The 25,064-nt window shown below is 49.4% G+C and overlaps 1 protein-coding gene across 4 annotated transcripts in view; it reads right to left on the bottom strand.

Moving 5' to 3' along the window:
- The window catches only part of SLC38A10 (solute carrier family 38 member 10), a 46,990-nt gene that overhangs the window by 10,610 nt on the left and 11,316 nt on the right, over positions 1-25,064 (bottom strand). For 3 of the 4 annotated variants that reach the window (XM_039500664.1, XM_039500665.1, XM_039500663.1), the window contains exons 6-11: positions 23,057-23,181; positions 19,481-19,583; positions 18,262-18,444; positions 16,200-16,311; positions 15,555-15,661; positions 7,448-7,604 (exon numbers count right to left, since the gene is read on the bottom strand). In XM_039500664.1, the coding sequence (XP_039356598.1) occupies positions 7,448-7,604; positions 15,555-15,661; positions 16,200-16,311; positions 18,262-18,444; positions 19,481-19,583; positions 23,057-23,181 (787 nt within the window). Of the gene's footprint in view, positions 1-7,447; positions 7,605-15,554; positions 15,662-16,199; positions 16,312-18,261; positions 18,445-19,480; positions 19,584-23,056; positions 23,182-25,064 lie in introns of those variants that run through there. The other variant, XM_039500666.1, reaches the window with a different exon arrangement.

Genomic DNA, 25,064 nt, shown 5'->3' with positions numbered 1-25,064 from the left:
AATGAGGTCACACATGGCTGCACTGTCAATCTATAAAAGGAATCGGGACAATTCTTTTGTCAGCTGTAATCCTGTTTCTCCAGCTGAGTGACACAGGTCTAGGAGGCAATTTTGAGCTCCTCAGTCAATTGTTAGTGCTCAGTTTTCTTTACTAGCCATCACTCTTTTGTTATCAAGATACAGAAAAACAGTACAATGCAATTTACGTGGGACGAAAGCTGCATGCTACCATGAATTACCACCAGATGGCAGCATTGATCTTGCGCTTGTTTCTGCCACCACAATTAAAGATACTGAGCTCCTTAATCTCTCAGAGAGCGCCGCGCTCCGGGACAAGCAGCAGCCGGTGGCGCACTGGCGGGGGCTCTGCAGAGATCCTCTTTCCCAGCTGCTACCCTACACTCAGGACAGGAAAGGCACATCAACTACTTTCCTAATTTACTTCTTCGCAAGAACAATTGCTGTAACTGGTACAGGGATGTAATGGGACCGAGTGGGAGGGGATCAGAGATTGGGCACAAAATTTTAACCGTGCGGGTGATTAACCATTGGAACAAACTTCCAAGGAGAATGGCAAACTCTCCGTCTCTTCATGCCTTGTCTGGAAGGCTGGATGCCCTTTTGAAAGATGTGCTGTGATCAAACCCAAGTTACTGGGATCAATAGCGAGGTTACTGGGTGGAATTCTCTGGCCTGTGTTGTCCAAGAAATCAGGCCAGATGTTCAAATGGTTCCCTCTGGCCTCAATCTATGAAATGGGAATGTAGGTGCCGCCCATAAGCCGCTCTCAGCAGCAGCCCACACTATGGAAATGTTTGAGAACCTCGGCTTCAGAGGAAAAGCAGAGGAAGGAATCAGATTGTTTTCCAGCTTTTGGGAGATGAAATCACACAGAGCATTTTCTGCCCAATGAACTCGGAAATATTTACTTTCTCTATCACAAAAACACACGTCTCCACCCCTCCCTCAAATTTCCTTTGGGGAATTAATGCTATAAACTTTTTTCAATGTTCTCCTCCCGCTCCCTGGAACTGGTGCCGTTTGTTACCAGATGAATTCATGGGAAAGAGAGACTGCCACAATTTCAGCTGTGTGGGTCTTATGCAAGTTGTGAAATAGATCCAGGCCCGTGTGGGAAGCCCGGCTGGAACAGCTGACAGACTTGGAATCTTTGCCCTAGAGCCCTGCGCCAGGTTGGGAAACTATTTCCAGTCTGGGTGGTTTTCAGGGTTGCTTTGGTTACGTAAATATCACAGAAGAAAAGGGGCCTGAAGCAATGGTGGACACTGCAGGTCCCGCAGCCTCGCTCCCCTTCCCTGGGAAGATGCGGAGCCAGCGTCACTGCCCAGTGAAGCCAATGGAAAGATGCCGAGTGGCAGGCGAGTGGAGCGTGGCTGTGAGGCGCGGGCGAGGGGGAGATGTGCTCTCCCCTCTTTGCACACCCCCCGTGCCCCGGCAGAGAAAACTGATTCACGCGAGCTGCCCCTTTCCCAACACGGGGCTGGGTCCCTTTCAGCACATCACCAACCAGCACCTTTCAAATGTGACCCCCCCAGACCCGGTGGCCCTCTCTTCAATCCCTTCATTAGCGGGCAGGGAATCCACTTTGCCTTCGAGGCAGAATCCTGGGGGCGAGGAGGGAGGAAATCAAGCATTTCTGAACAAACTCTGGGAGGATGGCAGGGTTCCCATGGAGGGCTGCCGAGCCCTGGGAAGAGAGTGCTCTGCCCTTTGGAGCAAGGATGTTCCCAGCCAGATTCTAGCCTCACAATCCACAAGTTACTTGGTTCGCCCCAGAAAAGCTTTAGTTTAATTGCTATGGGTCCCTGGTCACTATGCACCCCAGGCCTCTGGCTCATTCAAGAGAAGGCTCAACACAGACTTGCCGTACACCCAGCGTTCCTTGGGGCCAGGGTATTATTAGGATTAATTCTACAGCAACCCCAACATTTCATAAGCAAAGCAGAAGGGTTCGGAAGCCGAACACACAGACCTTCCCCTCTGACGGGTAATGAAAGAGTTACAAGAAAGCAGGGCTCCTACCTCTGCCTTTCGCAGCTTAGCCAAGTGACCTAGGCAGACAAACCTGTGGCTGTCCAGCAGGCTGCAGCAGGTGAGCTCTCCCCTCCAGTGAAATCACTGGTGGAGGCCCCGTGGCTGCACCCAGAACAGTCGTAAATCACGAGATGGCTAGCACGGTACACGCATTTCCAAAAACACCACAGCACAACAAAAAGATAAAACCTCCACTCCGGAATAAGGCCAAGTTGCCGCTAAGCTGTCATTTTCTCAGCAGGAAACAAAATTAAGTTCATCATCTGGGTGTGAATTAATGGCCTTGCATGCTGCATGGAACCCTATAAGGAGCTATATGTGGGTTGCAGAGAACAATTTTGCTCGGGATGTGTAATCATCACTAACTGTACAGTTGCCTTTCAGGTCCCTTTGGATAACGTTACAGTAATGCTGGGCCTCTGAATGTTTCATGAGTGGTGCTGGACTTTACACGCAAGGGCTGAGAGGCTATAAAAGCTTCTTGGCTTACAACAACAACAACAACATCTCAGCATCAGCCGGCAAGAGGGCTTTCTTTGCTGCTCGCTGGGCCTTCCAGAACCAGCCCAGCACACAATGCCCTCTAGCAGCTGTCTCCCTTTGGAGCTATATCGGGGGGGGAGGGGGGACGGGGACGGGACCCAAGACTTCCTGAGACAGATTTTTTTTTCCTCTTAAGTGGTTTGCCAACAATGTCTCTAGGCTGCAATAAAATGGCATGATTAGCAACCTAAAAGCTTCCCTCCCCCACAGCTTCTGGTTGGGATTCCAGCAACGGCCCCACAACGACGTTACAAATTACTCCTTCCGTGGTTTTCGTATCACTCTTGTCCACCATGTTAACGACAGTAGCTGAAGCCTGCATCTATACCGCCTGCTTGTTCGGAAGGAGGAGGAGGAGCATCCTCCTCCTCCTTCAGCGGAGGGGGAATTGAGGAAAAGGAGGCCAGACGTGGCCTGGGAAGAGCCGAGAGCGGATGGGGCACTGGGAAGATTCTGTCGAGTTGAGGAAGAAAATACATTTTTTGGCCATGGTATCACTCCCAACACAGGGCTATTTTAAGTCCTTGACAGTGTCATCAGGCGCTGTCTCCCCAGTTCTAACCAGGAGAGGGCGCTAACAGCTGCAAAGCCCTTGATTTTAAAGGCTTGCTTCCATTGTCCGCTTTTTGAAACTGATCAAAGATCGTCCTCAAATCTGCTCCTGGGACCGGATCGGTCCGAGCTCAGCCTTCAGGAAGCTCACCCCCGCAACAAATTCCTAGCCTGAGGTCAGGGGCGTTTACTGGCTACTAATGAAAGTTCTACCCTCACACCACGGCTGCAGCACCCCAATCCCTCTCTTTGCATGACAAGATGTTTGGCCTTGGAGAGGGGAGAGGTTAAAATGAAGCAGGCCCAGCCTCAACAACATGATCAAAACGATTTGGCTGGCACACAGCTGGCAGGGAAGCCTGATCAGCTGGCATGCCTGGCAGAACAAAGTTCCTTGGGCAGGGGCTCTCTGAGCCTTGGAGAGCACTGACCATACTGTCAGCACTTAGCAGGTAATAAGTGTCGACGTTCGACTCTTCTGGAAAAAGAATCTGTTCATTGACAAGGCTGCAAGACCTGAACAGACCTGAGCATTTTAACCTAGCTCCTAACAGCACTGTACTGAAGGGGTTTCACCTTTGTGGAAGACAGGGCCGGCTTTAGGCCGATTCCTCTGAGTTGGGCCCCGCGCCCTAAGGAAGAGCCTAACTTTTTAATTTTTACTCACCCGGCGGTGGTCCGGGTCTTCGGCAGCATTTCGGCGGCGGGTCCTTCACTTGCTCTGGGTCTTCAGCGGCATTTCGGCGGCGGGTCCTTCAGTGCCATAGAAGACCCAGAGCGAGTAGGATCCGCCGCCGAAGACCCGGAGCGAGTACGACCCGCCGCCAAAGTGCCGCCAAAGACCCGGACTGCCGCTGAATCGGGCCCCGCAGTTCCTAAATCCGGCCCTGGTGGAAGACCTACAGAAGGAGCCTCCTATTATGGGGCTGGGGGTGGAGGCGCAGCAGTGGCCGAATGGTTCAGAACACCAAGGAAAGGCTTGGACCCTGATTTTCAGAGGTGCTAAAGTCAACAGACGTTACAGGAGCTCAGCATCTCTGAGCAGTGGGCACTTAGAGAATCCAGCCCTGATCTGGGCTGGTCAATTGTCCCCACAATCTCCAAGACCAAGGGGAACGAGTGATCACAAGGAGCGCGGCCCCTCCCCGTGCTCTGCAATGACGACAGATTTCACAAGGTTATCGAATGGCATCAGTGAAATTAGCTCACGGTTGTCTCCTGACACACCAGCCATAAAAATGAACCAAAATTACACCAGAGTGATAGTTCCTTTTCTGGGTCACATTAAAAGCTCCCTCACAAAGGCACTAGGGAGTGCTGCAGCAGTCAAGCTGTTCCTGCAACCCACAGGAGCGAAGGGAGTGACTGTGCCCAATCCACACTGCTCCTCAGCTGGCAGGGACAAGCGGGGGCTCTGGGCAGGTTCCTTGTGGGGAATGCAGACTACGCCACTCGAGTGGCAACGCCTCCATGAAAAGAGACCTGGGACGAGCCTGTATCGATACCGAGCCCCACAGTGCACCCAGTTCCATCCCAGTCCTGTTAAATGCGAAACAACAGACTCCAAGGGGGCACCTGACGTGAAATTCTGGCTAAAACAAGCTGAAGCCCAAGGGTTCGAGGAGGGCGGGGACAGGTTGCTGTCCCATAGAGGGCATGAATCGGACCTTTGTTACAAGATATTGCACAATGAAAAAAAATAAAATAAAATGAAGCAGCAACACTCAAGTAAGGAGCTGAAAAATATTACAAACTCTTAATCCGCCCCAGGAGACCCTCGGGGGTGCTTTCAAATACAGAGAGAAATTGCCTAATTAGCTTTTTTTTTTTAAACGGATAATTGCCTTCATGAGCTTTCACAGGCAGCTTAGCAACCTTTTAACATACATACGCACTGTATGTAATAGCAGAACATTTCCCAAAGAGCCGCTGACAGTAAACCTCAAGCAATGCAGGCAGGGGCCGTAATGGGCACTTGGGTGTCATTAGTGAAAACACTATTCAGAGTTCACTGGTCAATACGTGTTCACATAAAAGGGCAATGTTCTAATATTCATAATCCCAGGGCCCACAGGGCAGGGTTTTAATGAAAGTCTGTACAGTTCTGGGCTCCACAACATCAAAGAGACCAATAAAACTCCTCTCACATGCTGACAGGCAAGAGTCAGACGGAGAACGCAAAATGGGAAAAGGCTCAGCTCAGCTCCAGGCTTTGCCTCAACCAGGCAACCCATCAATTAAAAGGGGGGTGGGAAAAACTCCCCCAAACACGCTAAAAACAAACTGCGTGCTGCCTGCAGAGCAGCCATGTGTTCCTGGGAAAGACTCGTGCAAGCAATAAGAACCAGATGTGTCCGATGGAGGGCACCCGGGTGATAGCAGGGCAGCCCCCAGCCCTGCACGGATTTCGAATGACAGGATGCAGCTGCTCTGGAGGCTTCAGGGACACAGACTAGCCCCTTCCCAAAACAAACCAAGGCAGGGCCAAAGGGAGGGGGCAGGGAGGTGTTGATTAAAGCAGGGTAATTAATTGCCAGCCCAGTCTGCCTCTCGTGGAGACGTGAAGAAAGCAGCGTCCAGGGATCAGGAGTGCTGCAGCGACTGAACAGCAAGCAGGATGGGCTGAGCGGGCAGCAGCCTTCGCTCACAGGGAGCCCAGTGTACTGCTTGCCACCCAGGGCTGAAAGGCTCCCTAAGCCTGTTTGAGTTCATTGCTCCATTTCCTCTCCCTGGCCCACTGTTCCCGTCCTCCCACAGGACCAGGCTTCAAAGTCAGTGCTGGAAAGCACCTACTCTGCTTCCCAGGGCAGAGCCTTTCCCGGTGCCGACTGCGTTTCCTCGCTCTCACCGGGCTGGTAGGAAACAAACCAGAACTCGGCCAGGTTTCGCTGGGGACATGCCCATTAGAGCTGCATGGCTTGCCTCCAGGGAAATTTCAAATAGAAAAATGTCTTCCCCCAAGGTAGGATTATTTAATCCACCATCAAAGCGGCAAACGATCTGGGCTAATGCTGGCTAACTAGTTCTAACTAATGTGTGTAGGCGGGTATCTAGGATTCCCCAGGTTATGACTGAACACAACCTTCTCCTGCTCTTCTCCCTGCTTAACACAGGGATGGAGTGGAGGGGCGACTATGACAAACTCCAACAGACCCAGTCTTTTACGGGACTGTTTATTTCACCCGTTACGAAACGGGCATGAACTGAACACGTGCTCTTTGGCCATTACTGCTCTGAAATTAACCAAGATTCAAGAATTAAATTGCACCCTTCCCTCCCAGCCCGGCCCCACTGAGTGTGCATTAAGGGTCTGAGAGTGTCTTCTGCTCGGCCATCCTGGCCATCTCTGTGCAGGGGAAGGGGCGCACTGTGGATGTATAATCTGACCGTCACCAGGGACGGAGCAGCGCAGGATGAATGGTATCGCATGCAGCACCACTGTCTTGTAGACGCTCAAAGCTGTTCCCCAGGGACAGGGCCAGCGACTAGGAGGGAGTATAATCTCCAGCAGAAAAACCCGACTTTTTTTTTGCTTCCATTCTCAATAGCCGTGATATTTCAAAGCCCTGAAGAAAAGAAAACCCCGAACAAAGCCAAACAAGACTTGAAAAAAACAGAACATAACCACAGACGAGGAGCAGGGGCAGGTCAATCGACACCTGCTAGCAACGGCCTTGCAAAGCAGGCCCGCAGCTGCGGAAGGGAGCGTTAGGCCATAATTCTATCAAAGGCCACAGTAAACAAATAATAAATAACACCAAGCAGTAAACAAAGCTGAGGCATAATCACAGGCTTGGTCAGGGCTAAAACTGGCTCCAAATTTATATCTTCACAACCAAAAAAAAGTCGGTGCCCATAAATTTACATACCTTTGAGCGCAATGAATGGCCTGTTATTGAACCATTGTACAATATGCTGGCAGACATGGTGAAAAGTGGCCCTGTTCTGGCTCCTTGTACCCGTTGTACAGGTGGCCAGTACAGTGCTATCTCTAGTCTCATGCGCACAGAGCTCCTTTTATTACAAGGCGTCTGTAGTTCCAGAGCCCTGTCACTAGGGGGAGGGCTGAGGGCTGCCCCTCTCACAACAGAACAAAAACGAAAACAAGTCCTGGGCAGAGACCCAAGAAGCATTTTGGAAAGTGACAACTACACTCTTTCTTGGAAACCTTCTCGGGAGGCCCTGGAGATGCAGGCACTGGAAAAGGCTCCCGGTGACCCAACAAAAGTGGCTTTAAAGGGGTCAAGACAGTTTGGGAGCGGGGTTGAGATGAGTGTAACCCACACAGAACACATACCTGGGATTTTGACTTGAGCTTGCTCAATTACATTCTTGGCTTCTTTCAGCGGATCAGCCAGTTCCACTGCTTCCGTTTTCACTGGCATGTCCTCCGTCACCGATAAGGTGGTATAGGTGCTAATAACCAGGATTCCCAGGCCGATCCCCAAGATGAGCTGCACAACAAATGGGTCAGCGCCAAAGTTAACATACATTGAAGCAAACGTCACTGTTCCGAATAGCAGCTTTCATGCAAACTGTACCTCAAAAACAATTCAGAGCTCAATTCAAGTACAGAAACGGAGAAAAACTTAAGAGGGAAATGGGAGAGAAAGGTAGTTTCCAGCGGCGGTTTGAAACGGGAAGCAGAGATGCACAAAAGCTGTTTCAGATGCTAGAAGCTGCAGAGGAGAAGGCTCGTGCATGACAGTGCTCAGATTGTGCAGCCAGAAGAGGCGACTGCTAAGGGAGAGGAGCTGAGGTATGTGAGGCAGGCTAGAGTATGTCCAGACAGGAGGCTAATATTGCCTGTAAGTGACGACTCATTCTATTACATTTCTATCAGTTAAGTGAGGACGACAGGCAGGCCAAGTTTGGTTTAAGCTTTTACAACCAAAAGAAAATCTTTCCAATCAACTGTTGTTAACATCTCCCTACACTGTCCACAGCCTAACACTGCAGCATGGTGCAAATGCCCGAGGACACGACTAGTCTATTTCCAGCAGTACTAAAAAGAAAACAAGATGGTACCTGGGTTGAGACGAGAAAGGAATGTTGTGGGTTTCATCCCACTCAAAGGGAGAGCAGTGGGTATTATTTTCTAAATGTGAACTAACCAGCATGGGGGAGAAGCCTGGATGATTAAGGTGACGCCATCAGCCACTGCAGAGCTTACATCCAAATGTGCAATATTTCAGATAAGAATCTCTCTGCACCTTTGATTTTAGAAACCTCGCCAAGTTTTGGAAATGTATGGGATACTCCCAGGGGGGGAGTGGGTGTAGAGCAATGGAGGTACCTGAAAAGTAACAGAAATACACACAGGCCCAGGGAATGTTTGCCTTGCTTGAGCACTGGAGCTGCTGAATGACTGGCAGCTGCCCTAGCTGAAAAAAGGTACCAGTTGAAAGAGTTGAGTGGATGGATTGTTGGCCAACACCACTGACAGTTTAGAGATTTAATTACACTCCAATGTATTATTTTTACCTAGTTAATCACAGTAATTGTCCCTGCAACCGTTTCTCCTGGAACCTGGTTTGCATGTCAACGCTGTCACCGTATTAAGAACGACTGGTAGAAGGGAATTGCCTGCCAAAGGCTATTCTGGAGTCGCTGGCGAGGATGATGGTAAAGGGACCTGGACCCCACCATAAAGACCTATTTGTCCCCACACACCCCCCTTCTCACAGTGGGGCACGAAAGCAATGGGAATAATTAAGTGCAAAACAGAAAATACCTCTGCACCTCTCCTGCAGACTATGCTAGGCATATTTCACAAATAGCTTTATGAGACAGTCTCTCGATTTGCAAAAGAAACTTGCTTCTTTGCTACAAGATCTCCCGCCCAGTGGATGGAATTAAAGCACCAGGCTGACTGACCCTCTTACAGAGGGTAAGTGGATCATTCTTATTTATTACAGAAACAGACTCAAAGACTCGTAGGACTGGAAGGGACCTCAAGAGGTCGTCTAGTCCAGTCCCTACCACCGAGGCAGGACTAAGCATTATCTAGACCATCCCTGACAGGTGTTTGTCTAACCTGCTCTTAAAAATCCCCAATGACGGAGATTCCACAACCTCCCAAAGCAATTTATTCCAGAGCTTAACCACCATGACAGTCAGAAAGTTTTTCCTAATGTCCAACCTAAACCGCCCTTGCTGCAATTGAAGCCCATTGCTTCTTGTCCTGTCCTCAGAGGTTAACAGGATCAATTTTTCTCCCTCCTCCTTGTAACATTTTATGTACTTGAAAATTGTTATCATGCCCCCCCCCCCCCGCCAGTCTTCTCTTCTCCAGACTAAACAAACCCAATTTTCTCAATCTTCCCGCATAGCTCATGGTTTCTAGACCTTTCATCATTTTTGTTGCTCTTCTCTGGACTTTCTCCAATTTGTCCACATCTTTCCTGAAATGTGGTGCCCAGAACTGGACACAACACTCCAGTTGAGGCCTAATCAGCACAGAGTAGAGCGGAAGAATGACTTCCAGTGTGCGTCTTACAACACTCTGCCAATACAGCCCAGAATGATGTTTGCTTTTTTTGCAACGGCATTACACTATTGACTCATATTTAGCTTGTGATCCACTCTGACCCCCAGATCCCTTTCCGCAGGACTCCTTCCTAGGCAGTCAGTTCTCGTTTTGTACGTGTGCAACTGATTGGTCCTTCCCAAGTGGAGCACTTTGCATTTGTCCTGACTGAATTTTGTTCTACTTATTTCAGACCATTTCTCCAGTTTGTCCAGATAATTTTGAATTTTAAGCCTATCCTCCAGAGCAACTGCAACCCCTCCCAGCTTGGTATTGTCCACAAACTTTATAAGTGTTCGCTCTATGCCATTATCTAAATCACTGATGAAGATACTGAACAGAACCAGACCCAGAACTGACCCCGGAAGGACCCCTTGATATGTCCCTCCGGCTTGACTGTGAATCACTGATAACTATTCTCTGGGAACGGTTTTCCAACCAGTTTTGCACCCACCTTACAGTAGTTCCATCTAGACTGTATTTCCCTAGTTTGTTTATGAGATGGTCATGTGAGACCTTTCTATTGAGATAGTGCCCAGAGTCCCACATGGATCAGGTCCGATTGCGCTAGTAATACAGAGTGACGGTCTGCTGCCCTGCGGAGCTTACAGCATAACTAAGACAAGCCATGAGAAGAGGGTGCAGAGATATTCAGAAGGCACATTGGAGGCAGGATGAGGAAAACGAGATTATGAACAGGTGCTAACCTAGCCCAGTCAGATGACAGACAGTTAAATATATTTTAAAGTAAGAATATAAAATAAATATCGTAAGTCCTTAGTGGGCGGCTGTGTAGCTTTCCCAGGCGGCAGTTACTCAGAGGCGTCTTGGTAGAGGTAGGTCTTTATGGAAGGGATTTGAAGAGAGGGAGGAGGTTTTGCGGATTAGTTTGGGGAAGATGTTTCTTGCCTATGAGAAAGCATGAAGGTGCTCGTGGGTGAAGAGGGCAAGCCAGTGATGGAGGCTGGCATCGTCTGTGGACGGAGGAGGTGAGACATGACAGTGTGTTACAAAGGCGTCAAGAGGGTGGGAGGGCTAAGATGTCAGGAGTCTTAGAGGTGATGGGGTGGAGAAGGAAGAGCGCGCAGAGGGACTCAGAGGTGTGGGGTGATGTGGGGCCAAGGAGACGGCTGTTGGGAATGTACCTTGGGGGATGGCACATCAAGGGAGGAGGAGGTTGCAGCACATCAGACAGGAGATGCGGCAGCTCTGCAAAGCGTGAGCAGTGTGGTCAGACAGGAAAGGCCAGATCTTAGGGATGTTAAAGAGGAAGAAGCAGCAAGAACTGGTCACTGCCTGGATGTGTGGGTGTAGAAAGAGCAGGACATCCTGCCATGCTGTGTACGCCAAACGCAGAGTCAGCGGGCTTTGCCACTTCTGCCCTCGGTTTTCACGTTGTCCGTTTGCTTTCCCCAGAAGCCCCTCATAAATGCAGCACTGTGACTCGGTCTCTGCCACCTGCCTTCAGAAACAAGAGTGGAAATGAAGAGTGTTTCTGCAAAAGGCCTCTTGCAGCACCAGCACAGGCCCGAGAGCTCTGGGGAAATGGGGTATCGGAAACAGCCAAAAGTCTGAACCATTTTAAACCTGCCGCAAATGGTGGTTTTGCTGGTTTAAAAGAAAATTCAATTCCTAGTGGGCAATGTGGGCTGGAACCTGGGAGGTCAATCTCAGCGCAGGATTCAATGCCCGGTCCCTCGAACACCTTCCACTCTGACATTCTGAGCAACTCTGCCTCTCAGCTTTCACAGGCATGCTGGGCTGGCCATGAACCAACAACAGTGCAGGGAGGGAGATGGGCCAGCACCCTGATCACTCCACACACCACTGGAGAGGTCCTGGAGGCCTCTCCACAGCATTGTGTGTGGTGTGCACAGCCGGGGGTGCGGGGGCTTGAGAGACAGCCAAAGCCCCCACTTGTGTCAGAGTGGTTAGAGGGCACTAACTAGCCCAAAGGACCATCTCCTGGAGAAAGGGACTAGTGCAAAGCAAAGGGAATGCTGCCCATGAACAGCGAGTGGGGGCCGGATCACAGGAACACGTCCGCCTAAGGCCAGGAGGCCAGGTCCAGCACGTGGTACAACTGCAGAACAAAGCTCATTAGTCAGAGTACCATTAGCCAAGCAGGGTACGGCTGCTCCAGCTGAGGTCTCTGTCCAGTGAATTGATCCAGTTGCCTGAAAAGGTTTGGCAGTGTTGCATGAAAACATTTCTTAAACATTCCCATGGAGCCTCTCATTAATGATCCCCCTCCAGAGGGGCTTCTTTTATAGTTCCCAGAATCAAACCTTGTTCCAAGCAACATCACTCAAAGGGTTAATTTTTAAAACACCCTCATTTGCAGGTGACACCCGTGAAGGTAATGGATCTGACACAGCGTTTGCAGTCAGGTAGTTGAACATCAGAATGACCTCGCTTGAATGCAAGGGGGGGGCGGGAGAAGAGAGACATTTATCTCCCTTGTCGGGCTTCCCGTAATGCCAAGAGGACAATTATAAGATCTTCGCAAGATCACTTAAATAAGGATAAAGGAACTTGGTCTGCTCCTGCATCACTGCGGCTCACGGCAGGGGGACTGCCAGAGAACGACAATGAGGAGCAGAGACCCATGTCACATGACGGCAAAGCCCAAATGCGCCCCGAAAAGTCACTTGTGTGTGATTTACAAGCCTCTGGCTGGTGTCAGCAAGGCTTTGGGAGCTCAAGCCCTCATTGCCCCACATCATCTGCAGCCCCATTTGTGCAAGCGGATTGTTTTGTACAGAGGACGGGGCGCTGCTGAACAGCTGATTCCCAAGCCTCGCCCATGGCAGAACATCCGCCAGCAGCAGCTCGCCATGAGGCTATGGAGGGAGCACGGGCAAACCTGAGTGGCAGGCGTGGCCACGGCCTTGGAAACATGTGTCTGCCCATTAAGGCAAAGTCAAAAGGCCCCACATACCATGAGGAGCATTCTAAACTTGGGGGGGGAGGGGTTACACTGAGGAAGGAGACTTTCTTTTGCTTGCTGATGTCACTCAGCGGTGTTAAGTCCCCTTTGTACAGACGTTAGACTATCCCAAGGTGCTGCCCTCTGGGTGTGTTCAAGCCATTGGCGGGAATCTAAAAGTGCTTTTGCCCGGGGTAATGACTGTAGCAAGTTTTCTAAACCCTTCTCCGTTTTGGACCTCGAGCACAGTTAGGAAACCCAGAGAGGGGAGAACGTTAATTGCAATCAGAGTACGGAGGAGGACTGCAAGATGCCTGCTCAGTCACTGGGTTCTCTATTGCACAGCTAAGACGTTAGGCTCTAAGAACTGTAACAAGTGTGCAAGACGACGGGGTCCGACCACTGTCCTAGCAGGCAGGAGAGCCAAAGAGAGCCACTTTCCATCCCCACGAGCTCGGTAGCCTCTCTGTGCCTCATTTCCCCCAGTTATCAGACTGGGAGGAGAGTGACTTCCTCGCAAACAAGCTTAGGTCAGCGCAGGGAAGCCAACACCTTCCTGTCAGAAGTGAAACCCTTTGTTTACAGACCTTAACCTGACCTTTAGCAGCCGACCCGCCTCTCTCAAATGGCAGCTTTACATGCCATGGCCCCACTGCCGTTCCGAGCCGAGCCGGAGAGCGCCCTGCACTTTACAAGACACGCTTGATGACGCTGACCACAACAAAGGGGGCAATTTCCCGATTCATTCACACCTCTGTGAGCCTGGCTTTAAGCTTTGAAACTTCCCCTGTTGCTGTTACCTGATCATCTTTCCAACACACCAAGCCTTTTAACTAAGCCACCCCCGGAGCTTAATCCAAGCTGCAATTCCCAGACTCTGGCTCGCTGCCAGCTGTTGACTGACCAGCTGTCTGTAATAATTAACAACTCCCTGGCAGAATTAGACGCCCTTTGCTGGCCAACAGAAACATCTGGGGATGCGAATGCCCCACCCCCTTGGAAAAGAACTTCTCACTCCTCCACTTTCTAGTTTGAATGGTGCCACCCTTCCAGTGTTCAGGCATGTAAAACTCAGCTCTGCCTGACAGGGAGTCCCCCAAACGCTTGCGGCCTTCCAAGGGTCTGGGCACGGTAACGAATAACACAGCCGGAATCCAGTACCAGAGGGCACGGGCTCTCACTGGAGAATCGCATCGTAAGTTTTTCAGACAAAGAGGCCCATAAAGATGGATTTCAAATCTTAAACAAAAAACAAAAAAAAAACCCACAGCAGCTCTGGTAACTAGACAGAAGATGGAACCATGCAGGGAGGGGGGGCAGCAGGTTTATTGTCCGTGGGGGAGAAACATGTCACATCGGTGCCCCTTCTCCCCCATCGTTCTCACTCATCACTACAGTGTCTGTTGATGGGTTGAGGGAGAGAGCAGAGCTGCTTCTTGGGAGGGAGGAAAAAGCCAAAGGAATGTGAAAGAGCAGAAGTGCGGCATGAGAGCTTCAAGGACGAAATGAAACAAGTCTTCCAGAAGAAGTGGAGCAAGGAGAGGGTGGGCAGAGAACCCAGCATTCAAGCTGTAGGCCTGGGGGGAGTTCTGCGGCACCAGATCCCTGCCGGAACGCTTCCAAGAACAGGTCAAAGCAAGTACGCAAACCTGATGGGCAATGGCTCATTCAAGGGTAGGCCGGATGAATCCCCAGCCCCTCATACTCTGCGTAAGCCACTATGCTGTGGTGGGGATGTCTGTAAGATACAGCCACCCGCCTTGCTGATCTCCTGACCAGCATTTCAGGCCGCGCAGTCCATGAGCCTCAGTGCTTGGCTGAGAACAGCTGACAGTCCCCTCCAGGCAGCCTGTCCAACAGCTCAGCCCATCCTGAGGGCAGGGTCACTTGTCTTGGAGAAGGGCCCCGCTCAGCATGAGTGAAAAGTGCTTTCTGTTCCCCTGACAATTCAGGTCGGCATTCAGCCCTTTCTTCGGGGGCTCAGCCCAGCCACAGTAGGACCCAAGTGTCAGGATTCAGAGTGAGAGCCGGAAAGAGGCGTCAAACGATGGAAAGGGAAAGCAATAGAAAAACCCCAAACACTCTGCTTTAAAAGTCTCATGTGTGTTTGCAAAATCCACAGGGAGAGAAGACATTTTTGTGGGTCCTACAGAAATAATGGCTTTTTCTATGTAATGACCTGTGGGTTTGCAGTTAACTAACAAATCTGACTCCCTGTGACTGAATGCTGGAGCCCCAACAGAAGCCTGTTAAACATCTTTAGAATATAAAGTTACTGTGAGAGAAAACCAAATCATGTTAATTTCAGCTCTAGTACCAACAAATCAGAGCTCGCAAGATAGAAAGCTCAAACTCAGCCTAGAGACATTTTGTTTCTGTCCCCTAGGAGGCTGATCCAAACTGGAGCAAGGGAAAAGCTAAGTTACCAAAAGCCTCTGAATGACCCCGATTTTTCAGAAATCGATTCCTGTGGCAACACCCCTGTATGTGTGCTCCCTTGGATGATTATTATTTTGGCTGAAACCAGAAAGCTGAGGGTCAGCAGCAAGGACCCCCCTGCAGAGAAGAGTTGTTTGCTTTACCCAGCCCAGACAGGTTGAAACTTAAGGCCCGTTAAGGTTTTATATGCTGCCTAGATTTCCCATTCTGTGGCAATACTGCCCCGAGCCCACTGGACTGGGTTTGGTAAACAACATTTCCCATGTAAAGTGACTGCCTCTCTTGCTGCTACAGAGATAAAAAGTGCTGGCACCCCGCTCACTGAGCGACAACTCCCCCGCTGTCCATGCGCTCGGGAGAGATTCTGGTCAGCGCAGCAGACCACAGCAGTTCCCACCTGAAGGGGGGAGAGGGGAGTTGACAAGTTTCCCCTGCTGCAGTGAAACTAACGAAGTTCCCAGGCTCTACAGCGAGTTGGAGGAGAAGTCAATTAGCATCAGCACTGACCTGTGAGCAAAGGACATTCTTGTGGATTTTCTTGTAAATAAGAGCCGGGCAGATAAAACAGATGAGGCTTCCCATTGTAGCACCTGTTAGGCCCAAGACGGTCTCCACTGGCAAGAAAGAGCAAGAACAATAATAAATAAAGGTCTGGAAAATCCTTGGAGGAAGGGAAAGCATCTAGGGAGATTGGCACGGTGCCACTTAGACTGCAGCTCTGAGCAACCCACTAGAATACGAGATGAGCCTCCAGCCAGCAGAGAGCTAGAACGAGGGTAAAATTAGTCACTGCAATTTATGCAGCACACAAGTACTTAGTCACCTTCTAATGACTTCAACCAGCTGCAAGTCCCTGATGGGCTTTCCCTCTGCAAGGGCACCTCCTCACCAGTCCCCCTCCCTGCAGGTCTCAGTGCCAGGAGAGCTAATGACCCTCCGCAGGCTCAGCTTTTCTGTAGCCCTGTCCAGGGAGCATGCAGACCCGGCCAGTGCTAGCTGGACAAGCCAGGGTGCGGGAGCAAATAGCCATAAATAATGGGTGTTCTTGAGAACACAAGATCTAACGGGGCACGAACAAAATGGTGATGAGGAATGGGGAGAAAGGACAATAACTGGGAGTTTCAGTCTCTATTCTCCCACCTCTGCACTTACCATTTGGGATCATGATGCCTCCAACCATGGTTCCAAACACAACGGCCAGCGTGAGGGCTTTAAATCGAAGGGGTGGCATGTAACCCCCAGCAGCAAAGGTGCCATCTTTTTGCTATAAAAAAAACCCCAAAACAATAAGTTAAGCCCCTGCTTTGCACCCGCAGGTCTCTAAAGCAATTACCCAGCGTGTCCTGCTAGATAAGTCAGACAAGACTATGCAGCACTAGAATGGTGATGGTTTCACCTGCCCAGGCAACAGTCTTCCTAGGTACCCAGTAAGAGGGCAATTAGATGTGGCTGAGCAATTTTAATGTGCAGCTTCAACTCGAACCTGCACAAGAACAGCCAGAGCTGCTAGTTCACATCCTGTGTGGAACGTAAACTTGACAACGGCGTCTCGGAACGTTAGTGCCAAAACCCTCCTCCACTGTCCTTCCCGCTTTGCAGGCAGCGCCCAGCAGAGGCAAGTGCCTGAGAAAGTTCAAGTGGTGGTGATGACGTGAGGGAGACAGGGCCCACGGTTAGTAGGGAAGGAAGCCGGCTGTTGCTACAGCTAGTTGCCACCGGAGTGGAGTTGGGGAGAGGGAAACCGTTCCGCACCACTGCCTCGTAAAACAAGTGGACTCAAAGAAAAAAGCCGAATCTGTGGCTCTGCAAACAGTCAATGGTATTTTTTGGTGCCACTCCTAGATCACATTAGGTCCCCACAGCTAAAAAACACCCCTCCACCTCTCCACAGCCGTGTGTGTTCAAAGCACAGCACAAGCATTAACTGAGACACGTGACTTGCCTAGGAGCTAGGTGGGTTAGCATTCTCCCCATTGTACAGACAAATGCAAAGCGACATGCCCAAAATAATCCAGCCAGTCCTAGGCAGAGTCAGGATTAAACCTCAGGACTTCCCGATTTCCATGGCTTACTGCTCCAGACCACACTCCTTTCACCAGCTGGGCAACCACCACTCAGAACATGAGAACAGAGCCAAGGGGCATCGTATGGACTGCGGCGGCAGGATCTGGAGCTCTAAATTGCATGCGGTCTATTTCCTGCCCCAAGAGGTTTCTCTTTAGCTGAATACATAAAGGTCTCAGAACATGCGCACAATATCTCCGTTATTTACTGAGCACCGACGGCAGGCTTAGTGCTGTTTCACACACCGAGGAGAACATGTTACTGCCAGCAGACTGACGGTGTAGCCCGGCCGGGAGAAGGCCTGCCTGCAGGAATGGGGAAAGCGCGGGAGGGAATGATGTCGTTCAAGTTGTATTTCCGTAGCTGACCATCACTGAACAGTTCTGAGGAGGCAGGACATGGAACGGAAGCATCTGAATGAAGGAGGGGGACGTTTGGCCCACAAGAAGGGGAGACAGACTGTTCAGGGCATAGTAGCTAAAGGTGCAAAGCTGAGTTCAAGGAGAGAGCAGGAAGAGGCAGGTGCAGAGCTCTGAAGATGGGGACCATGAGCTTGAGCTAGATACGGACGTGAGCTGGGATTTCGGTCTGAGCAGCAGGAAATAAGGAGTGTTTCTAATGGCTAATTCCTCCTCTCCTACTCCTGAGAGAGAGAACAACCTCGGCTCTGTACTGTCCGACACCTGGTATAAGCCAGGTCTGCAAACTGCTATTGGAGCAGGGAACAAGCACTGCAGATGACCTCCATTTAGGGGGTGGCAGAGCAAATACCAGGGTTTCAATCCTAGCACTTCTCCCCATTCAATTATTCTGTGTTCTGCGAGGAGGACAAGACTCCAGAACTGCTGCCTATTAACAACTGCTCAGAACTGTCACGTTTCCACAGAGCCAGATTTATAAACAGCTCTGCTGTGATCCTCATGCTACCCCTATTAGCACACCACAGGCAGTTACAATTTCACTGGAAGCTGCAATACAGTGGATGGGGCTGAGGGTTTCATCCACTCTCAGTACCAAGTATCTGCAGCTAATCAGAAATATGGTGCCATCAACCAAGCTGTGTAGTCAACTGGAAAAAATAAAGGTGGCCCTTTGAAAAGTGACAGAGTCGATGGTGCAGCGCCAAGAGCAGCCTGCAGGAGGGTCTTACCTGCTGCTCAAAGAGAAGGGTGTTCAACGCCTGTCTGCATGGCAGAATCATCATCGGGAACCCAACAGCTACCGACATCATGAATCCCACTCGAATCATCTCCGTCACCAGGTTGGAGGGGAAGTTCATGAGCACGTTCCCAGCGATGGCTTCCGTGTAGCTCACGTAACCAAAGAATCCCACCTGCGCAATGGGAAAAGGAAGGGAGTGCTGGTGACACACATGCCTTTTCTGATCATCAGGAGTACGAGTCCGGGGGCTCCCATCCTTATGGCACTGGGGCAGCTTGTACGATACTTTGCTTACCAAGCCAGGGAGGGCAGAGGGGAGCGACTGCAGGAGTGGCGTGTACTTGACATTTTTCAGAAGAGAAGCAAAGCCCCACAGCCACTCAGACAAGTGGGACAGAGCAAAGCATGTCTATTAAAACAGGGCAACGCCCAGCTAAGAAGGGACCGTGTGGCAACTTCCTACAATGCAGATCTTCTAGTCGGCCCAGCCATAATATCTTCGCTAATCAAGCTAGGTGGCTGGAGGAGCTTCCCCCTAAAAGCCCCGGACATTATTAGCAGGTATGCAGGGGTTTCACTGGGGGACCCCCTGGAATGGGTGACAATGGGAGCTGAGCAGCTGCCTTCCCAGTGAGTTTGCTAGTGGGATTACGCATTGCAGCTGAGATGGCTGCCGAGTCCCATGAACCCGAGCCCCCCAGTGAGGGGGGCTGAAATACAATCCCATGCAGCCGCCTCGCTCACATGGGAGGCTATTCTTGGGAATTATTAACTGGATTTTATTAACTGGAGTTTTATGAGGCATAACTTCCTTTATAACCTTCCAATTGCAACAGGCTGATGGGCAGCTCTCTCTAGAGACGGCAGCTCATTGGACAGCATCCCCACTTCCAGTTACAGATTGGAAGACCGAGACCCAGCCACTACACATGGAAAAGAAGAGACTAAAGCCCCCACTCCAACTCTGCTCAATGGGACCTATTGTTCCAAAACCCTGGGCTCTCTGAACACCTCTGTGCATCTGCAGTGCGGCCCCCTTCCATTTTATTTCGCTTTCAGCAAAAAGACTCTTCATCCTCTAGAGCAGATAACACCTGGCCCATCTCATGACAGTGATGTTCATGATGGCTCCAAAGCTTATCCCAAAAGTCACTTTTTTGGGAGGCAGGAGGAAAAGGGAGGAGAAAGGAAGGGTAGAGGCTCCTCACCGTAACATAGAAGGTGGTGACCACATTCAGAGAGGAGGCAAATATGGAGCTCATTATTTTAACGGACGGTTCATCCAGGCTATCGTAGGTTGGCAAGACCTGGCTGCAGAAAAGCAGGTTAACATATTAAGCAGTTTCAAGGAAACTTTCCAGAGAGATGCAAAATCAAGTGCATTCCCTAAGTTCTCTTGCTACAGCCCAGCAGAGAAAAATCTCTGACACCTTCCCCCCACAGAGCGTAAACACACGGCTAGTCCACAATTTATATTGCTAATGCCAAGAGATTTCAGAACACTCACAATTTCAAGTGTTGCAAAAATATTCACTCTCCCCATCCCCCACCACCACGTGGAGTTAAATGTGTGATGTAAACATCTTGGTTCAAAAGTGTTGCAAAATGAATGACCGTTTGTTCCACTGAAACACCAGTGGCACGGCTCCAGGCAGCACATCGGAGATTATTGTTCTTGGAGCGCTCTGTGCTGATAATTAAAGTAACACAGTGTTTACAGAATAAAAGCGGGAAGAGGGTTAGAGCATCACACTGTCTAAAAGAAAAGTTAAACAAACAGAACTAAATCCAGTGCCTGGCCTATTTCAGCACCACTGCGAGAGCCCAGTTCAGAGAACACTGGAAGCGTCAATTACACAGGATTGGGGGGTATTTATGTACTTGGAATGCACATAGAATCCACTTTTTCTACATCATCAGGTGCATATTTTAGCAACTCATTAACCTCTTGTTGTTCTAATCCAAGTGGCCACCTCTTGTGTACTACTGAGAGCACAAGGGGAGGCAAGGTAAGTTAGACGGGCCGGGGGAACCCCCAACTCCAATGGACAGCAAAAGAAAGTGTGTGAAACGGAAGCCAAGCTGGGAAAACCTTAACCTTTTGTGCACCAAAATGTTCTGCACAAAGGAGACTGGGCTGTCCCTTTAGACTGCATATCGAGATGTGTGCAGGAGACCATACGTATAGCACTGTGAGAGTCACGTATTTATGGGGACCCAAGAGATAAATTCTCTCACAGGGTCATGCAGGATTTAAACTTCTTCACTGATCTTGAAACAAAAACTCTTAATATAGCAACTGCCAGACATCATGGACTTTCCTCCGAAATAGCAGCAGGCCCAGCGGGGGGCGGGGTGGAGCGGAGCAGAGCGGAGGCAGAGCAGTCAGTGTGTGCAAAGACACCGCTCTAGTCCAGGCTGACAATAGCAATGCAGCAGAATGGCATGGGGGGGGGGGGGGGAAGTGCCACGTGAATTCGAGCTGCAACCAATCCTCTCATGGTCGGACAGCAGTGCCCATCCAGTCACAGCTGCAGAGTCCCTCAAATCCAGACCACACGCCACCGTGCCGTCCTGCCAGTCAAAATCCCGTCTGGGTGGAGCAAGCATCTGACATGCACACAGCAAGAGGCACGTCCTGACGTGCTTTGGTTTTAGTTTTAAACCAGAATGGTCGTGGGGAAGGGCAACGAAAGACCAGAAGCCTTCTCCTGACAAACGCTTCGTATGCTGTTAGTTTCGGCACCTTCACATCACTGGTGATCAAGTAAACATAATGTCTCCGCTTGGATTTGAGAAAGATATTCAGACCACATGCCCTTTACAGTTCTTGTGTTCCTGAGATGAGGACAAGGCGAGAGGGCACAAGCAAGGCAAGTCCGAGCTGGAGCAAGAGAACTCTGGGTTCGTTTCAGAGGTGGCTAGAACTAGCTCCATTCTCCTGTGAATCGGTATCTTCGTCCCCACTGTAAACCCCATCTCAGGGTTTGACTCGACTCAGGGTCTTATCGTGAATAATGAGTACGCGCAAGCTGCCAGTGGCCTCACAGCACCCCTGAGCGCCACTCCAAACCCACAGCAGCCCATGGACCACATTCTGATTTTGATGTACTGGTGACCTCAATGGTGTTACACCAGTTTCACTGGCATCAGAACCTAGGATAATGGGTTTGCACAGGGGCAGGTCATATTAATCCTCAACCCTCCCGTGAAATAGGATAAGCCCATTTTACAGATGGGGAAACAGAGGCACAGAGGTTAAGAGACTTGCCCAAGGTCACACAGGAAGACTGTAGCAAAGCTAGTATCAGAACTCTGAGATTCTTGGTTCTCAGTCCCCGGTGAATCTACTAGACCACACCGCATAATGGCTGAAAGTAGGACACCTCTCTGAGCTCAGCAATGCTAATATACATTTCAAAGGGCAGGGGAATTGAATCTACAAGTATGATCATACGTTCAAGATAAATGAGAATAATGGTGCATTCTGCTTGTCACCACTGTATGTTGCATTTATATGTCTGAAGGGAAGGAATATGTTTTTTATGTTAGAATTATGTATTTTTCTAAAGGTGATTGGAAGGTCAGCAAAATTAAACACCCCTAGTCAGAGAATAATATGCTTGTGAGATCACATGGGCTGGAGAGAGCATGTTTTTTTGATGCCTGAGGGGGGAAAAAATATAGGTTTTAGCTGTAGGTTTGGATTGCCATTTAAGTGGTATAACAGAATCTATATTTAGCTAGATAGATGCACACACTAGTCCAGACCATATAATTTTGCTGGGTTTCCAACTCCCTACAAATGTGCACTGGTTACTAAGAGGCGACCACAAGAAAAGGACAATTTTCTATTTAAAAAAAACCCTACAGTTGTAACTAGGTAAAGCTGTAAAAGAACACAACTTCTGTCGCCAATTATAATGGAGACATTAAACAGCAAGACTGGAGCGTGTTCTGCTAGAAACAAAGCTGCCAAGAGAGACGCTAAGTGGGAAATGATGATTTGGATCTCACAGGTGGGTGTAAACACAGCAGTATGAACACATTTTATTTGTCACATTAATTTATTACTGGCATGCAGCGCGTTCGCTGGAACGACCAGCTCTGCCAGTCTTCCTAATGCTGAAGGTCTCTTTTGTGTCCACCTTTGGATTGACACATCTCTTTTGAGCTGGCTGCTGCTTCAACCAGGCATGAATCACTGGCTCTTGTCATTTTGGTGGAGAAGGTAATGCTGCTGGAATTACGGAAATAACCCTATCTTCAGCACCATGCCGCTGTGCGCCCAAAACCCACGCCTCATTAAAAGAAGTGGGCAGCTGGAAGCAAGAATCTGAAGTCAAGAATTATGCCATTTTCTTTTAAATATTTTCAGCTACACTGGGTGAGGCTAAGGGTGCCCATGTAGATTTTCCAGGGGGCGGGGGAGCTCTGATGGTGGTTAGGATGGAAACAACCAGGTCTCTTTTCCTGATATTAAACCATGATTTTCAAGCAATGGGTCAAGTTCATAGTTGGTGTAACTCCAAGGAAGGCAATGTAAGGCACACCAGGGATTCATCTGACCCAATGCATTTTATGAACAAGTAACTGCTCAAGCACAATAATTCTTGAGTGAAACCGAACTCCCTCCCCCATCAAGGTAACAAGAGAGTCACAACTGAATGAGATGCTGTACTTCAGTGGGCTGTAAAACACCGTGATTAAAGTACAGCTATCCCATTCAGATCCTTGGGACGCTTTGCCCTCACAAAACAACTGCTAGAACGGCAGGTACTTACGACTGACAGGCAAAAGACATGCCGAAGATAGGAATGCAGCGAAAAATGCCCTCCCAGCGCATGTAACTGACCCGCTTCAGCCACTGCCCACCAAAGAGGCCGTGTTTGAAAGAGGAGAGCACAATCTGTAGTCAAAGGAAAAAAGAGGTTAAGAGCCAAACAGCAGAGACGCCAAACCAGAGCTAAGGGGAGTGAGCGCGCTGCCAGGAACACTGCCAAGGCAGCAACAGAGGGCAGGCATCAGGAGGCTTTGAGTAACTTCCCCTGCATCTCACAGCTGGATATTTATTCCTTAGATTTCCCAGTCTCAGCCTCTCACCTTCAACACAGGTTAGTCAACCTTCCAGCTATGGGTATGGGTCACCCCTGGCTGCAAAAGGCATATCCCAATTCCCTGGTTGATGCTATCCTGCTAGCAGGCACCACGACCCCCCTCACACACACCAGAGTTAGAACAGTTCCTGAGGGATGCGCTCAGCTAATCGGATTGCTCCTGAGCAGTCATCTGCATTGGGGCCCACAGAAACTGGAAGCAGGAGACACAGGAGAATTTTACTTATGGACGACAGGCAACGGTGCACCTGGATAAGACAAGACACCTGCATTCTGCCCAACCAAGCCCCCTTGACAATGCAAGTGCTCTGAAGACCAGGGTCAATGGCAAGGAGGTAAGCAGAAGCACCAGAGATAGGTTATGAGAGCTATTCTGCCATGGACAAGGGAACTGATGGACATTAGGTTGCACAGGAACCAGAAGGTAAATATATCCAAATGCCCATTTATAAACTAGTCTGAATAGGTTTGACACTCCTGGAGATTCTGTCAGTGTTGCCAACTTTAATGACATGTGGTGTTTTTCTTAACGTCCCAGCTCCTGGCATCTCGTGATTGTAAAGATCACAGCTTTCGTTTCGAGCCCTCATTCTTACAGAGAATAGTTTGAGGCAACCAAAGTGCATCCTAGGAGCTCAGAAATCAGGTGGCCAGATAAAAAGAACTCAGGATCTATTTCTTAAAGTCTGAGGATACTCTGGGGGCCTGACATGATTTTGAACACTTGGGGCTAGCAGTACCGCTGCCCATTAAGAGAATGAAAGTCTCCACTGACAGTTAATGGTGTCATTGGGTGAGTTTCCCAGATTATAAGGCCTGAAGGAACACTGTGATCATCCTGTCTGACCTCCTGTATAAGACACACCACAGGACCTCCCCAAAATAGTTCCTGGAGCAGATCTTTCAGAAAAAGAGCCAATCTTGACCTTAACATTACCTGTGATGGAGAATCCACCCCAGACCTTGGGAAGCTGTTCTAGTGTAGTTACCCTCAATGTTAAAAACACTGAGCCTTATTTCCAGTCTGAATTGTCTAGCTTCAACTTCCGGCCACTGGACCTTGCTACACCTTTGCCTGCCAGACTGAAAGAGTCAGTTTTTTGTTCCCCATCTAGGTGCTTATGGACTGGGATTAAGTCACCCCTTAACCTTTTCTTTGTTAAGCTAAATAGGTTGAGCTCCTTGAGTTGATCATTATAAAAGCATATTTTCCAATGCTCTAATCATTCCCATAGCTCTTCTCTGAACCTTCTTCCAATATATCAACATCCTCCTCTAGGCTGCTACAACTCAGGAAGCTACAGAAACTCATCAGTGCCTCCTATTTAACCAAGTTGGCTGGTACCAGTTTTCTCAAGATGAAGCTTTTTCATAAGGCCTAAAAACAAACATTTTTCCTGCACCACCTCTGTGTGTTCATGAGGTCTTCACTGCATAAGCAATTTAATGTGCTACCATTTAGGAAGAAAAACGCTTATTGGCTCAATGACATTTACCACCGATACAAAAATTGCAAGCAGTGTAAAAACTTGTGTCCTTAAAAATAATCATTTTTCTCCCTAAAGATCAAGGTTTTATGAGTTTTAAGGAAAAAAGCTATTACATTACAGAATTCATTTTGCAGCCGTGTATGTCTTCCCCATCTCCTGTCCCTAAATGTAACCAGAAATTCAGA

This window comes from Mauremys reevesii, linkage group 15 (assembly GCF_016161935.1).
Source record: "Mauremys reevesii isolate NIE-2019 linkage group 15, ASM1616193v1, whole genome shotgun sequence".
In the NCBI taxonomy this organism is placed as follows: Eukaryota; Metazoa; Chordata; order Testudines; family Geoemydidae; genus Mauremys; species Mauremys reevesii.
This window is presented reverse-complemented; position numbering and strand designations above follow the sequence as displayed.